The following is a 13,209-nucleotide window of genomic DNA, read 5'->3' on the forward strand; positions in this document are numbered from 1 at the left end:
CTACATGTGTATCTGAAGAGATAAACTCAAGAACTGAATTTAGGACCCAGCGGAACAGCTCATTTTCTCCATATAGAGCAGGTGTGGCAAACTCCGGTCCTGGAGAGACACAGTCCTGCAGAGTTTTGCTTCAACTCTAATTAAACACACCTGAACAAGTTATTTAAGGTCTGAAGGATTTCTAGGAAGCTACAGGCAGGTGAGTATTACCAGGGTTAGAGCTGAACTCTGCAGGACTTGAGACTCTCCTGGACCGGAATTCGCCACCCCTGGGGCGGCAGTGGCTCAGTGGTTCATGTAGATTGTCTACGAACTGGAAGTGGTTCGATCCCCGGTTCCACCTGACCAAGTGTTGAGGTGTTCAAGAGCAAGACACCTAACCCCAGCTGCTCCCGATGAGCTGGATGGCGCTTTACATGGCTGATATTGCCGTCGGCGTATGAATGAGAAAGTGAATGGGTGAATGTGAGGCAACATGTAAAGTGCTTTGGATGGCCATGGGTCTTTTAAAAGCTCTATATAATTGCAGTCCATTTACCATTCACCATGATATAGATGTATAAGGCCATCTAGTGGAAAGAGTCATGAATTGTTATGTTATCCCCCCCCCCCCCCCCAAAAAAAAAAAAAAAAAAAACAACCACCACAAGAAGTTGGCAGAGACTCCCAAATTCCCCCAATGTGAGATGTTTTGAGCAGATTGTTGCATGTTGGAGAGTTATTTTAAATTTGAAAGAATGTGCTTAAATTATATCATTTATTGCTCAAATCTAGTCATTTTAAGGTAAGTAAAATAAAATCATAAATAAAATCAAAAAAAAAAATTTGCATTTAAAAAATAGAAAAAATATTATAAAAATGAAATGAAATAAGCTTTCTGGACAAAAATAAAGAAATAATTAAAAAAAATATGACCCACAAGGGAAGGATTTGTTATAGGATGTGAGGGAAGGTTGAAGGTGGATTATGGAAGGTTGAAAAAAATCTTTCTGAAAGGGATTGTTATAGTTGTGGTGTGGACAATTTTTAGAACTATCTTGTTATCATTATCTTTATAGCTATCTCATTGGTGTGAACGAACAGGCCTTTACACTGGGAGTGTTGTAAAGGTTGATCAGTCAAAGGGGAGGACATTCTTATTTCCTTAAAGGTGCACTATGCAACTTTTCGTCCACTGGAGGGCGCCTATTCTAAACGGCTCGCGAGTACCAGGACTTTTTTATGACGGGACAGGACACAGTCGCCGGGTGCGTGCACTTCCGCTTTTTCCGGTCAGGTAAAAACAGCTTTTATCATATCAGACACATTTAAGGGGCCAAGGGCTTCGGCCATCCGTCCACTCTCTTCCCTGAACTGAAATGAAGTAGTGGGCTAGTGGACTTTCCACACGATTGACATCAGGTTCAAGTACGCCAGGATGGCTGGTGGTTATGTTGCCCACATACCGCCTCCCATGACCGAGACTGGTATTACGATACCTGTCGGGTCATGCTACTGCTAATTAAGGTTGATATCTCTACAGCACTATAACTTGACATTTTTTTAATGACATCATCGCTCTTATTTCTTCTCATTCTTTTGATGCGTGTTGGTCATTTTTTAGATATTTTTACCTCAATTTTTACACATGGCACCTTTAAGAACAATATATGTATTCTAAAAGTTGTATCTGTGAACATAACCTCTCTACTTCTAATTAATTTGTCACATTTACAAATACATTTTTATCCTTTTTGTGCACATCTTCTTCAGGGTCTTCAATGGGGGAAAAAAACAAAAGTGTTGCGTTAATAATTTTGTTCAGTGTACATTCTGCCTTTCGAACAAATGTTGCAACCATATAAAGAACAGTTAGTTACAAACTAGCTAGTAGGATCTAAGCCTCTAGTGTTTACTTTAACCTTCAATTTAAGTATTAACTTATGAATGGCTGGTGCAACCTTACCTACCTACCCTACCCTAACTACTATCCAGCTAAACTCTAAAAATGTTTAACCCTGGGTCATTCTAAACCCTGGGTAAACGGAATCCTGGGTTATCTTTATTTGTTTCACATTGATTATACCTGGCGTTAACAGTTAATCCTGGGTATTCATAATTTGCTGTTTCACACTTAATATTCCTAAACCTTTGGTTAAAGTCCTTATTTGCACTAATTTGCATATTAAAAACGCAGCATGTGACCTGTTTACATAAAGGCTTACACATTGCTGACTGTAATATCATGTTTTTTTTTCTTTTCTAACTTTTCTAACCATAAAGGTAAGAATTAAAGGGGTCTTCTTCATCCCAACTGCCATTTTTTCCATTGCCGTTTGACATATTTCCTATCTGTTTATTTCCTACGACTATACTGTTTGGCACTATACAAGTTTGGCACTGCAATGCGGAGTTAATGCAAAAGCGACGCTAACCCTGCTCAAAAGAAGGGTTTTATAACCACAAGTAAAAAGTGGTGGCATCTAAATTACAAGTGTGTTACGCTCCTTGGTTAAAAGTGTTTTTTCAGAATGACAATAACCCAGGATTAAGCGCTGTGTGGAAAGCCCTAAAGGGTTTAGGGTTACTTGAAGATTACAGACAGGAGAAATGTTGAAACAGAAGTCTCCAGGGAAGTTATCTTTCCAGGATCATGATTGGGGACTATATGGATAGTATAAATATTCACGAATATTAATACTTACTCATCAATACCTTCAACAAGTCTGAAGTTGAGATTGTCCTGTGGTTGGTTAGGTCTTCCTGCATTGTCAATAAAAACCAGTCTGGATGGTTCTGTCTTCCGAACCTAGAAATAGAGGTTCACATTTAAAAAGATTTGTGCTTATTTATGACGTACAGAGGCCCCACATTGTCTGGAAACTTATGGACACTTAAAATATATATTTACCCCAAAACTGTCAATTACTCACCCTCATGTTCCAAAAATATAAGACTTTTGTAAATTTTTGAAACACAAATTATATTAAAGAAGCATACAAAGTTTTCCAATTTACTGAATGCGCATAGGGTTTGTAATTTAGTCAAGCAGTTTAATCCACCTCTTCTAAAGAGACCCGGTCACTTCATATGACTTCATTAGATTTAAAGCTACACTGTGTAACTTTTTTAGTTTATTCTTAGCTAAAAACACTTGGTTCTTTCAAAAATATATGTGCTCATTGATGTATATTTACTTCTTTAAAGTAATAAAGTATTCTCGTAAGTTTAAAATATGCCATTGAAAATACATACGGGTGAGAGGTTCGAATGCCGGTCGCCATGTTGTCCCTCCATCTTGAAAGTACATTAGCCAAAGAGGGACATACCCGTAAATTCAAGCTTCGCCTTTTGCGTTTTAACACTCGATGGCACCGTGTCGAATGTGAAGAGGGGGATTGCCATGTTAATCTTGGACTAAATCGGCCACCGTAGGAGTTAAAACGAAATCAGAATTGAGAGGAACAGAAACTATTATTCACTGGATGGTCACATACCCTTTTCACCGCTAGATGGGGGAAAATATCACACAGTGTAGCTTTAATGCTTTTTTCACATATAAACTTATGCAGAGTACATTAAAAGGGGTAAACAAAAGCTCGACCGGACTTGCCTGTCACATGAAAATAATTAAAAAAACGAAATTATGTTATCATATAAAGCTATCATGTATCTTCAGAAGACTTGGGTTATGTCTTTTTGAAACATTTTGAAGCGTCATTTCTAATCACATAATTATGCCAAAAGTATATTCAGTGTTTACAAAAATATATATGGAAGTAACACTTAAGTAACTCTGAAATTTCATGTCCAAAAAATCTGACTGGCATAAAATATGACTTTTTCACTTTACATGCACATTTAATTTCAAGGTTAGGGTTAAGGGACAGCTTTTACGAATTATACTGGTTGCTGTGAGCTCTGTAGGACAGGGAGATATTTCTAAAATTGTATAATGATTTTGTGGGCAAGCAATATTAAAACAGATGACTTTTGCAGACTGGCTCCAAAAACCTAAACCACAGCCACACTGGAGCTCCATGTCTCTAGCTCTCTGAACACTATCAGATAATGACTACAGAACCAATCTAAAAGGCTCCCATGAAAACTGATTGCCTTGACTCATTTTTGCTGCCTCACTTAATATAGTTGGGTATCTAACTCACAGTTTGAGTGGGAGCTCAAACTTCACATATATCTCAAGAGCTGTTGGAAAGTTATTACTTTTGATAATGGAAAGCAGAATAAAATAAATAAATAAATAAAGTACTACACTCTCCTGGTAGAAAAACGAATTCTTACCAGCAATGTAACCTTGCTGTGAGGTCAGTCAATAAAAATAGATATAAAAAAAGTAACTTCTGTTAAAAAGTCTTATAAAAAAAGTTTTACTGAAGACAAATATACTTGTGTTATTATTTGTTCATGTTTACTCTCTTCAAATTCAAATGAACTCCTGAATAGTTTAAGCACATTTGCATCAGTTCAAGGAAATTGTTTTAATTTTTACATTTATTTGTAATATACATATATAGGGTGCTAGTCATATAATTAGAATGCCATCAAAAAGTTGATTTATTTCACTAATTCCATTCAAAAAGTGAAACTTGTTTATGACATTCATTCATTACACACAGATTGATATATTACAAACGTTTAGTTCTTTCAATTTTGTTGATTATAACTGACAACTAAAGAAACTCCCAAATTCAGTATCTCAGAAAATTAGACTTTTACTTTTAGTTTAAATTTAGATTATTACTTAAGACCAATATAAAGAAAGGATTTTTAGTTATCTTAATTGGCCAACTGAAAAGTATGAAGATGAAAAGTATGAGCATGTAGAGCACTCATTACTTAGTTGGGGCTCCTTTTGCCTGAATTACTGCAGCAATGCGGCGTGACATGGAGTCGATCAGTCTGTGGCACTGCTCAGATGTTAGAGCCCAGGTTGCTCTGATAGTGGCCTTCAGCTCTTCTGCATTGCTGGGTCTGGCATATCTTCACAATACCCCATAGATTTTCTATAGGGTTGAGGTCAGGTGAGTTTGCTGGCCAATTAAGAACAGGGATACCATGGTCCTTAAACCAGGTACTGGTTGCTTTGGCACTGTGTGCAGAAAACTTAACTCTGGACCTCAAGTAACTTGGATTGTGTGCCTCCCCTCTCTTTCTCTGAGATTCTGGGACCCTGATTTCCAAAGGAAATGCAAAATTTACTTTCATCAGAGAACATAACTTTGGACCACTCAGCAGCAGTCCAGTCCTTTTTGTCTTTAGCCCAGGAGACGCTTCTGACGCTGTCTGTAGTTCAAGAGTGCGCTTGACACAAGGAATGGGACAGCTGAAACCCATGTCTTAAATATGTCTGTAAGTAGTAGTTATTGTAGCGCTGAATCCAGCTGCAGTCCACTCTTTGTGAATCTCCTCCATATTTTTTAATGGGCTTTGTTTCACAATCTTCTCTTGAGGGTGCGGTTATCCCTGTTGCTTGCACACTATTTTCTACCACATCTTTTCCCTCCCTTCACCTCTCTATTAATGTGCTTGGACACAGAGCTCTGTGAACAGCCAGCCTCTTTCGCAATGACCTTTTGCGTCTTGCCCTCCTTGTGCAAGGTGTCAATTATCTTTTGGACAACTGTCAAGTCAGTAGTCTTCCCCATGATTGTGTAGCCTACAGAACTAGACAGAGACCGTTTAAAGGCCTTTGCAGGTGTTTTAAGTTAATTAGCTGATTAGAGTATGGCACCAGGTGTCTTTTATATTTTGAACTATTTCACAATATTTCTAAGATACTGAAATTGGGATTTTCTTTTCAGTTACAATAAACAAAACTAAAAGAAATAAGTTTCACTGTTTGAATGGAATTAGTGAAATAAATCAACTTTTTGATGATATTCTAATTATATGACCCGCACCTATATATATATATATATATATATATATATATATATATATATATATATATATATATATATATATATATATATATATATATATATATATATATATATATATATATATTAGAGGTGGGCATAGATTTTTTTTTTTTAATCTAGATTAATTTTGAAATTAATTAATCTAGATTAAAATGTCTCATCTGAATTCTGCCGAAGGCTTTCAGAATTTGTGTGCTAACCTCTCACATTAACGCCGTTATTTTTATCACCCGATAAGAGTCTCACGTTAGCGCAGCATGTTAACGGCATGATAATGGCCCACCATATATATATATATATATATATATATATATATATATATATATATATATATATATATATATATATATATATATATATATATATATATATATATATATATATATATATATATATATGTGTGGAGAGAGAGAGAGAGAGAGAGAGAGAGAGAGAGAGAGAGAGAGAGAGAGAGAGAGAGAGAGAGAGAGAGAGAGAGAGAGAGAGAGAGAGAGAGAGATTGGAGAGTAGGGTCCAATTTTCACCATTAACTAGTTGCTTATTAGCATGCATATTACTAGGATATTGACTGTTTATTAGTACTTATAAAGCAGATATTAATGCCATATTGTGCACCAACAAAAAGTTGTGCACCAAATTAAAAATGCACTGATCTTGTGCCCTTGAAGCACTATTCTTTCCTTTTTCTTTTTAATAAACCATTTCACTTCTATAATTTATGTGAAAACTAGTGAGATAAGGTGAGATGGACTCTGATTCTGGAGAATGGACAAACTAGAATGAGAATGCTTTGTGCTCTGTATTGATATGTTATTATCAGATGATCTGACAAATATCACTATTTACCAGGATGTGCACCAGATTTAAGTCCTTTGGGTTTTCACATTTGATATGCAGCAGGTTTTCTACACACAGGTCTGATGGGTCTGGTCTAAAACCACAGCAAGACCGGTCCAGTCTGTCATTTACCTTGAGAAAAAACAAAAACAAATTACATGTTAAAATAAATTAAAGGCTCTGTAATCTCCGTTATATAAAAATAGACAGTTAAACTTTAGTTTGGGGACCAGTTCTCACTATTAAGTTGCTTATTTTAGAATCGGCCATCGCTATATGTTGTTATTTAGTTGTTGTTTTTTTGTGCACAAAAACTATTCTCATCGCTTCATAAACTGATTGTAGAGCCACTGTAGTGAGATGGGCTTTGTAACGAAGTGTTTAGTGCCTTTTATGGGTCTTGTGAGAAGAAATTACATTGTGATCAATGGAGGCCTTTCTGTGCCATTGCATTTCAACAAAAATATCTTCATTTTTGTTCCGAAGATGAACTCTTGCAGGTGTTGAACGACATGAGGGTAAGTAATTAATGACAGAATTTTCATTTTTGGGTGAGCTAACAATTTAATAGTGAATATGTGCTCCCCAAACTAAAGTGTGACCAACTAGAACACAGATAGTTGGTCTGTTACAATCTGTTACATGTCAATAGACATTCAAAAATAAAAGCTTTTAAACTACATAATTTTAAACCACTTAAAAGTAAAGCATTATGGTGAGTTGTAGTAATCCACGAGAGACGCATGAAGACGATCAAACTTAATGAGCACCAGCAGGTAAAACAAGGCAATCTACACTCTATAACATAGGCTATACTTTAACACTACAAGGTACTAAGGAAAACTCAGGGCTTAAATACACAAGGAGGCTAATCAACAGAACTGAAGACAGGTACATAACATAATAAACATAGAAATAAACAAGGATTGGGAAGACAGGCAAACAGCAACAGAACCAAACCAAAACAATAAAGCCACATTCAGACTGTCAATCTAAATGCGATTTTTGTCCATATCCAATTGGAATCTAGCCTAGAAATCGAGACGCACCCTAGCGGCAACAAATTTAATCAGACTGCGAGTGTCGTCTAGCAACTCTCAATACCCATCTGAGCTGTATTCGCCTAACTCTTGCTGGGCCAATCACATCGTTTATAGAGTCGGTGGGCGGGGCAATAATGACGACGGCCGAGTTGACCGAGTGACAAACTGGCAAACGGCGGTCTTTCGAATCAGCTTTGACCGTGACTCTGGAAGACTTGGAGTTAAGCTTTTCTCTGAGAAAAGAACAAAGAACGGCACTGAAGTCATTCTTAAAAAGGGAAGAAGTGTTCGGAGTTTTGCTGACCGGATACGGCGAATGTTTAATCTATCAACAAGCTCTGCTTCACCTTCTTTGCTCTGGTTGGTGTAGCGCTATCCTATCGCGTGCAGAGGGAGTTTGAAAGACAACCGTTTATCCCGCCCCTCAGACTGAGCCCTGTCAATGGTGAGTTTCCAGACCAAACATCTTGATGTGGGTCTGGCTTGTCAGGCTAATTGGAATCTGATCATATTTAAGTGATCGAAGTGTGAATGGCAAAAAAAAACATGAAATGCAAATTTTACGAATCAGTTTCAAGCTACATTCATATATTCACAACGCAATTCTAGAAATTCGGTTCACTCTGAGTGTTGTATAAAATTGACTTCTCCGAATTATTTTTTATAGTATGAGACAGTTTTCAGACTTATTCTTTAACCCTGCAAGAAACTACTTGCAGGGCAGAGGATATTAAGCGATTCCAGTGGTAATAGTGTGGTTTATCTTTTCTCTCTAGATTTAACAACATTTGGTTTCTGTGTGTCATGATACACCACTGTGAGTGTGGACTTATGGTGAGATGTGGCCCTATGGTGCAGAAAGTGTGCTTTGCCAGCTCATTCCCAGTTAGAACACCTTCCTTCCCTCTCATTTTCCACAGGCCATACTGACACATCACTGCTAAATTTCACATTGTAAAGTGAACCAGGTCTGATCTCAGAAAAACTGTTTATCCGCTTAAAATGGATATGATTTCAATCTTAATATTAAATGTTATAATAATGTTTTTTTTTTCTTGTGGACTTTAAAGGGTTTAAAGATAAAAAATAAATAAACATTTTAAAAAATAAAATACGGACAAAGTGTTTGGACGATTTGCACGATTATTTAAATTTCTATTAGAAAAATCTGTCTATTCTGATGTAGAATATTATACTTCAAAAATAAATTGAAAAAGATGCTTGTCACTTGTCTACATGTTGATATTATACTAAGAATAATAATATTTTCAACATCAGCTCACTGTTTGTGACAGCTGCTGTCAGTTGCAAGTATCAGAAGCAGACAGTCGTCAACATACATTGTGTTCTTTCCGCACATCATACTCAAATCTATGCTCTCTTCCCTCACACAGCCGACACTGTGATAACCTTAGGGCTCGCTTATGTAATGTTCTAGCCCAGTGCTGCCACTGAACCATAGTGAATGCTACAGAGCATTTCTGTGGAAGACATTTCCTTGTCACAGCTCCTCAGATTCTGAATCATGTAACCTTGTGCTCAGAAACCAAGACAATCATTTTTTGCCATTGGTTTGAGTGATGTTTGGTTTATATATACAGACTTTATAAGATTTTTACATTATTTAGACTTAAGATTTTTATATGTACCACACTATAGTGAAAGAAGAACTCTTTTGCAGTTTTTAGTGAAACAAACATACAGAAAAATAATTTGCAAAATACTGGTAACAATTTATTTCAGTGGTCCCCTTCTGTTACTTTTACATCCTTAAAAATAAAGGTGAAAAGAAGAACCAAAAATGCATTAGAAGAACCCTTTTTGGTTCACCAAAGAACCGTTTTGTGTCCTTTAAAGAACCATTTTTTTCCATTTTATAATCTAAAGAACGAAGAACCTTTTGTGCAATGGAAAGTTTCTTTGGATATTAAAGGTTCTTCTTGGAACCATACACCCTGCCAAAGAACCACATAAGAACCTTTATTTTAAGAGTGTAGTTTATCTAACTTTAAGTAACTTTGTAACTACATGTCTACTAACTCTCATTAGTAGAATGCTTTATTTTGATACTCCCCCAACATAGATTCTAATGACTGTAAGTTACTTGCAAATACATGTCAACTTATTCTACAAACCCTAACCTAACAATCTACTATAAGTCTACTAATGCACTAATGAGAGTTAGTTAACATGAAGTTGCAAAGCTACTTATAGGGCCCTGTCATACACCAGGTGCAATGCGTTGCCAGATGTGATGCAAGTGTTTTTTGCTAGTTTCAACCAGATGCAGTTATCATTTCAAAGTCCAGTGCCTCGTCGTTTTAATAGCACATGCACACGCACCCATCTTTTCGCCCATGAGCGTGCTGGTCTGAAAACGAGGTGTGTTCAGGTGCATTGTTGGCGCGTTGCTATTTTGAAATATAGCTAATTGAAAACGACTGCAAAGTTGACCAAAAAAACCCTGATCAATAGCGTAGTTTGTGTTATTTAAAGGGCACGCTAGTAATGTGCACTTGTAGGTGGGAGCACAACATGCATACACTATCCTTATGACACACACAGGGCACATGATGTTTAAATATTACAAATAAAAGGATTCCTCTCTGGAGAAGCTTTCAGTTTCAAAAGTCAGGGAAAAGGATAAAGTTCCTAAAAGCTAAGAAAAAATAATGGAATACTAAATAATAAAAATGAATATAAAAAAATAAAAAAAGCTTTTTGGTCAACACTATCTCATGGCAATGCGTATCAATAAACAAGTGTGAAATCTTGTAGAATGGATACGCCAAAATGAGTTTTGGCGTGCAAATGCTACGCAGTTTTTCGTGTGCATATGATACGCACTTTATGGCGTGCATGACACACTCTTGGGTAGGATTAGGGTGATGGGGTGGGGGGTTTGTACATATAATACGCCATAAAGTGCGTATCACACAGATAAAAACAACTTGTAGGATTTACTTGATAAAATCTTTGTAACAATTTGCACTCAATTTTTCATAGTACATTTTACTGCTGTGATATTGCCAGTATCAAGTAAAATGTACTTAACTATAAATGTAACATTTGTGAAGACATTAAGTAAATGTTACTTAATTATATTTAACTTAGCAGGTTGTATTTATTAAAAGTAATCAAGTAAATTTAATTTTAAAAGGTGACATGCTTCATGCCACAATGCATTCTGGCAGCCATGGATGAGTTTTGCATGATGCACCCAGAATGCATTGGGAAGCATGTCACCATTGTTGAGATTCATTGGCTGGTTCTTGATGTCTGTGTGTGAGTTAAGCTTGCAGGAGTTCAACTGCGAAGTGTACAATCTGTTATAAAACATATTCAATTGTTCTGGTTAAAACCGTGCTGGATCTATTCTAGAATAAAACAAGGGTATATTGCTCACACTCAGTCATGTGATTGGGGAATTAAGCCACTACACAATGATCATATTCTGATCATCAAGCAGCCAACAGCAGCTGATCGTGTTTTCTCTAGCTTTTCTTTCCATAGCAAACCCAGATACAGCAGCCACAGGAACATTAACATTAAAAAGTCATCAAACTGCCCAACTAAAGAAAACACTGATCACCATAATGGTGACATAAAAAACTCTATTAATTCTCAATAAGCGCTTATGCAGATGTATAACAGAAAGAAAGTCAGTCTGTTAGTAATGTGTGAAGTTGGTAATGCTCTAATGTAAATGTAAATGTAGTGATTATTTTTATCATCAGGTAACAGCTTATTAACAGCAGGTGTGCATCATTAATGCTCAATCATCACTTAATTATCTCATTAACTCCAACACTGTTTCGGTTACCTCCAAATTTGGAGTGTGGACTCATAGGGGACTCATATGAACACCAGCAGTGTTCATTTAACACTAGCCATCTCTGCCACCACTGAACAAGCAGGATCTTTTTGTTAAAAAAACAACGCAAAAATGTGTGTGCATATTCAAACGCACTTTGTTTTTAGGTGCATGTGCTGAGACTATAACACATTAAATAGTATTTGTATAAATATATGATCAAATTTACTCATTCTTCTCTGTTAATTTATTACATTAATATGTTATACAGTGTAAATTTTACATAACATAGATAGTTCTAACTTAATCTTGATTTTACAATGTATAAATTACATGAATTAATGTAAAAGATTTTACCATACCACAAAGTCATTATTTTCAGTATATGCACGCAAAAAACTGTTTACCATATGCATTCCACGAGATTGCAGACTCGTACTATTTACATGCATTTTTGTGAGATCGGGCTCTAATGGTGTATAGCGATGCATTAAGTACCTCTTATTTAGAGGTTGCTTCCAAACCAAGCACCCTCTGCCCCCTTGATTCTTATGTGAAATCCATATTCCGAAATTTCTACCTCATTTGTCTCTCGCACAAAATTCCAAATCATACGGATTCCTTTTGAGATGACTGTGTTTCGCCCATGGAATTTCACTGTATGAAGGTAAATGTTAACACATGGAACAAATGATATGGTAAAAATGCCAAATGATTTGACATCAACAACAAAAGGTGCTTAGTCTATTTAATTTGCTACATAGGATTTTATGGTACAATTTCATTGTTTTCATGCATTATATTGTCTTTGATCCTATCAGACCAGGGCTGCGTTTCCCAAAAGCATTTGAAGCTTAAGTTGATCGTAGAACAATTGCCACCAATGGTCTCTATGATCAACTTGGGCTTTTGGGAAACGCAGCCCAGACCTTTGGCCCGCTGAGAACCATTGATCTAGATTTCAGAACAGCACACAGAAGGTCTTGTGGTGACAGTGAGTGTGTCCTTCACACTGTTCTGTGCTTAAGGGTGTGAGGTTTCACATCGGTGCCATCAGAGGTGCTAAATGAATAGAGAGGAACAAGTGTTCAACGGTCCCAGTCAGCAATTTCACCAAATCAATACAAAGCTATTATCTGTTGGCCATGTTACAGCTATTGACTTTATCTTCTAAGATCTAATGTATTATTCATTGACATCTATACACCCACATTTTCACAGTACACACAGTTTTCATTCACAGATTATACTCACAAATCCATCAATTCATGAGCACATGCAATTACATATCCACGCACATTTACGGGTGTGCAACATTACAGGATACAGTTTATCTTGCATGTTTTTTTTAAATTATATTTTGATGCTGTAAATTGCATAAATTGTCTTTCTTAAATGTTCCTTCTGTGTTAACAGATGCTCATCATCCAAAATTAGCGGCGATTGTACTTGTAAAGACCATAAAACCACAAAATTGCAAAGGAAGTTTCAACAAGTCACTTTTTTTTAACCTGTTCGCTAGAAAGGATCCATGCATGCATTTACTCTATTACCTATGTTCAAAAACGCAATTAAGTGTCAACGTGACGACACT

General features: G+C 36.3%; 1 protein-coding gene across 2 annotated transcripts in view; it reads right to left on the minus strand.

Moving 5' to 3' along the window:
• gask1a (golgi associated kinase 1A) overlaps window positions 1–13,209 on the minus strand; it is a 49,553-nt gene that overhangs the window by 1,931 nt on the left and 34,413 nt on the right. Inside the window, exons 3-4 of one of the 2 annotated variants that reach the window (XM_067449804.1) lie at window positions 6,768–6,890; window positions 2,685–2,788 (exon numbers count right to left, since the gene is read on the minus strand). In XM_067449804.1, the coding sequence (XP_067305905.1) occupies window positions 2,685–2,788; window positions 6,768–6,890 (227 nt within the window). The remainder of the gene's footprint in view (window positions 1–2,684; window positions 2,789–6,767; window positions 6,891–13,209) is intronic. The other variant, XM_067449805.1, reaches the window with a different exon arrangement.

Source organism: Pseudorasbora parva, chromosome 7 (genome assembly GCF_024679245.1).
Source record: "Pseudorasbora parva isolate DD20220531a chromosome 7, ASM2467924v1, whole genome shotgun sequence".
Taxonomy (NCBI): Eukaryota; Metazoa; Chordata; class Actinopteri; order Cypriniformes; family Gobionidae; genus Pseudorasbora; species Pseudorasbora parva.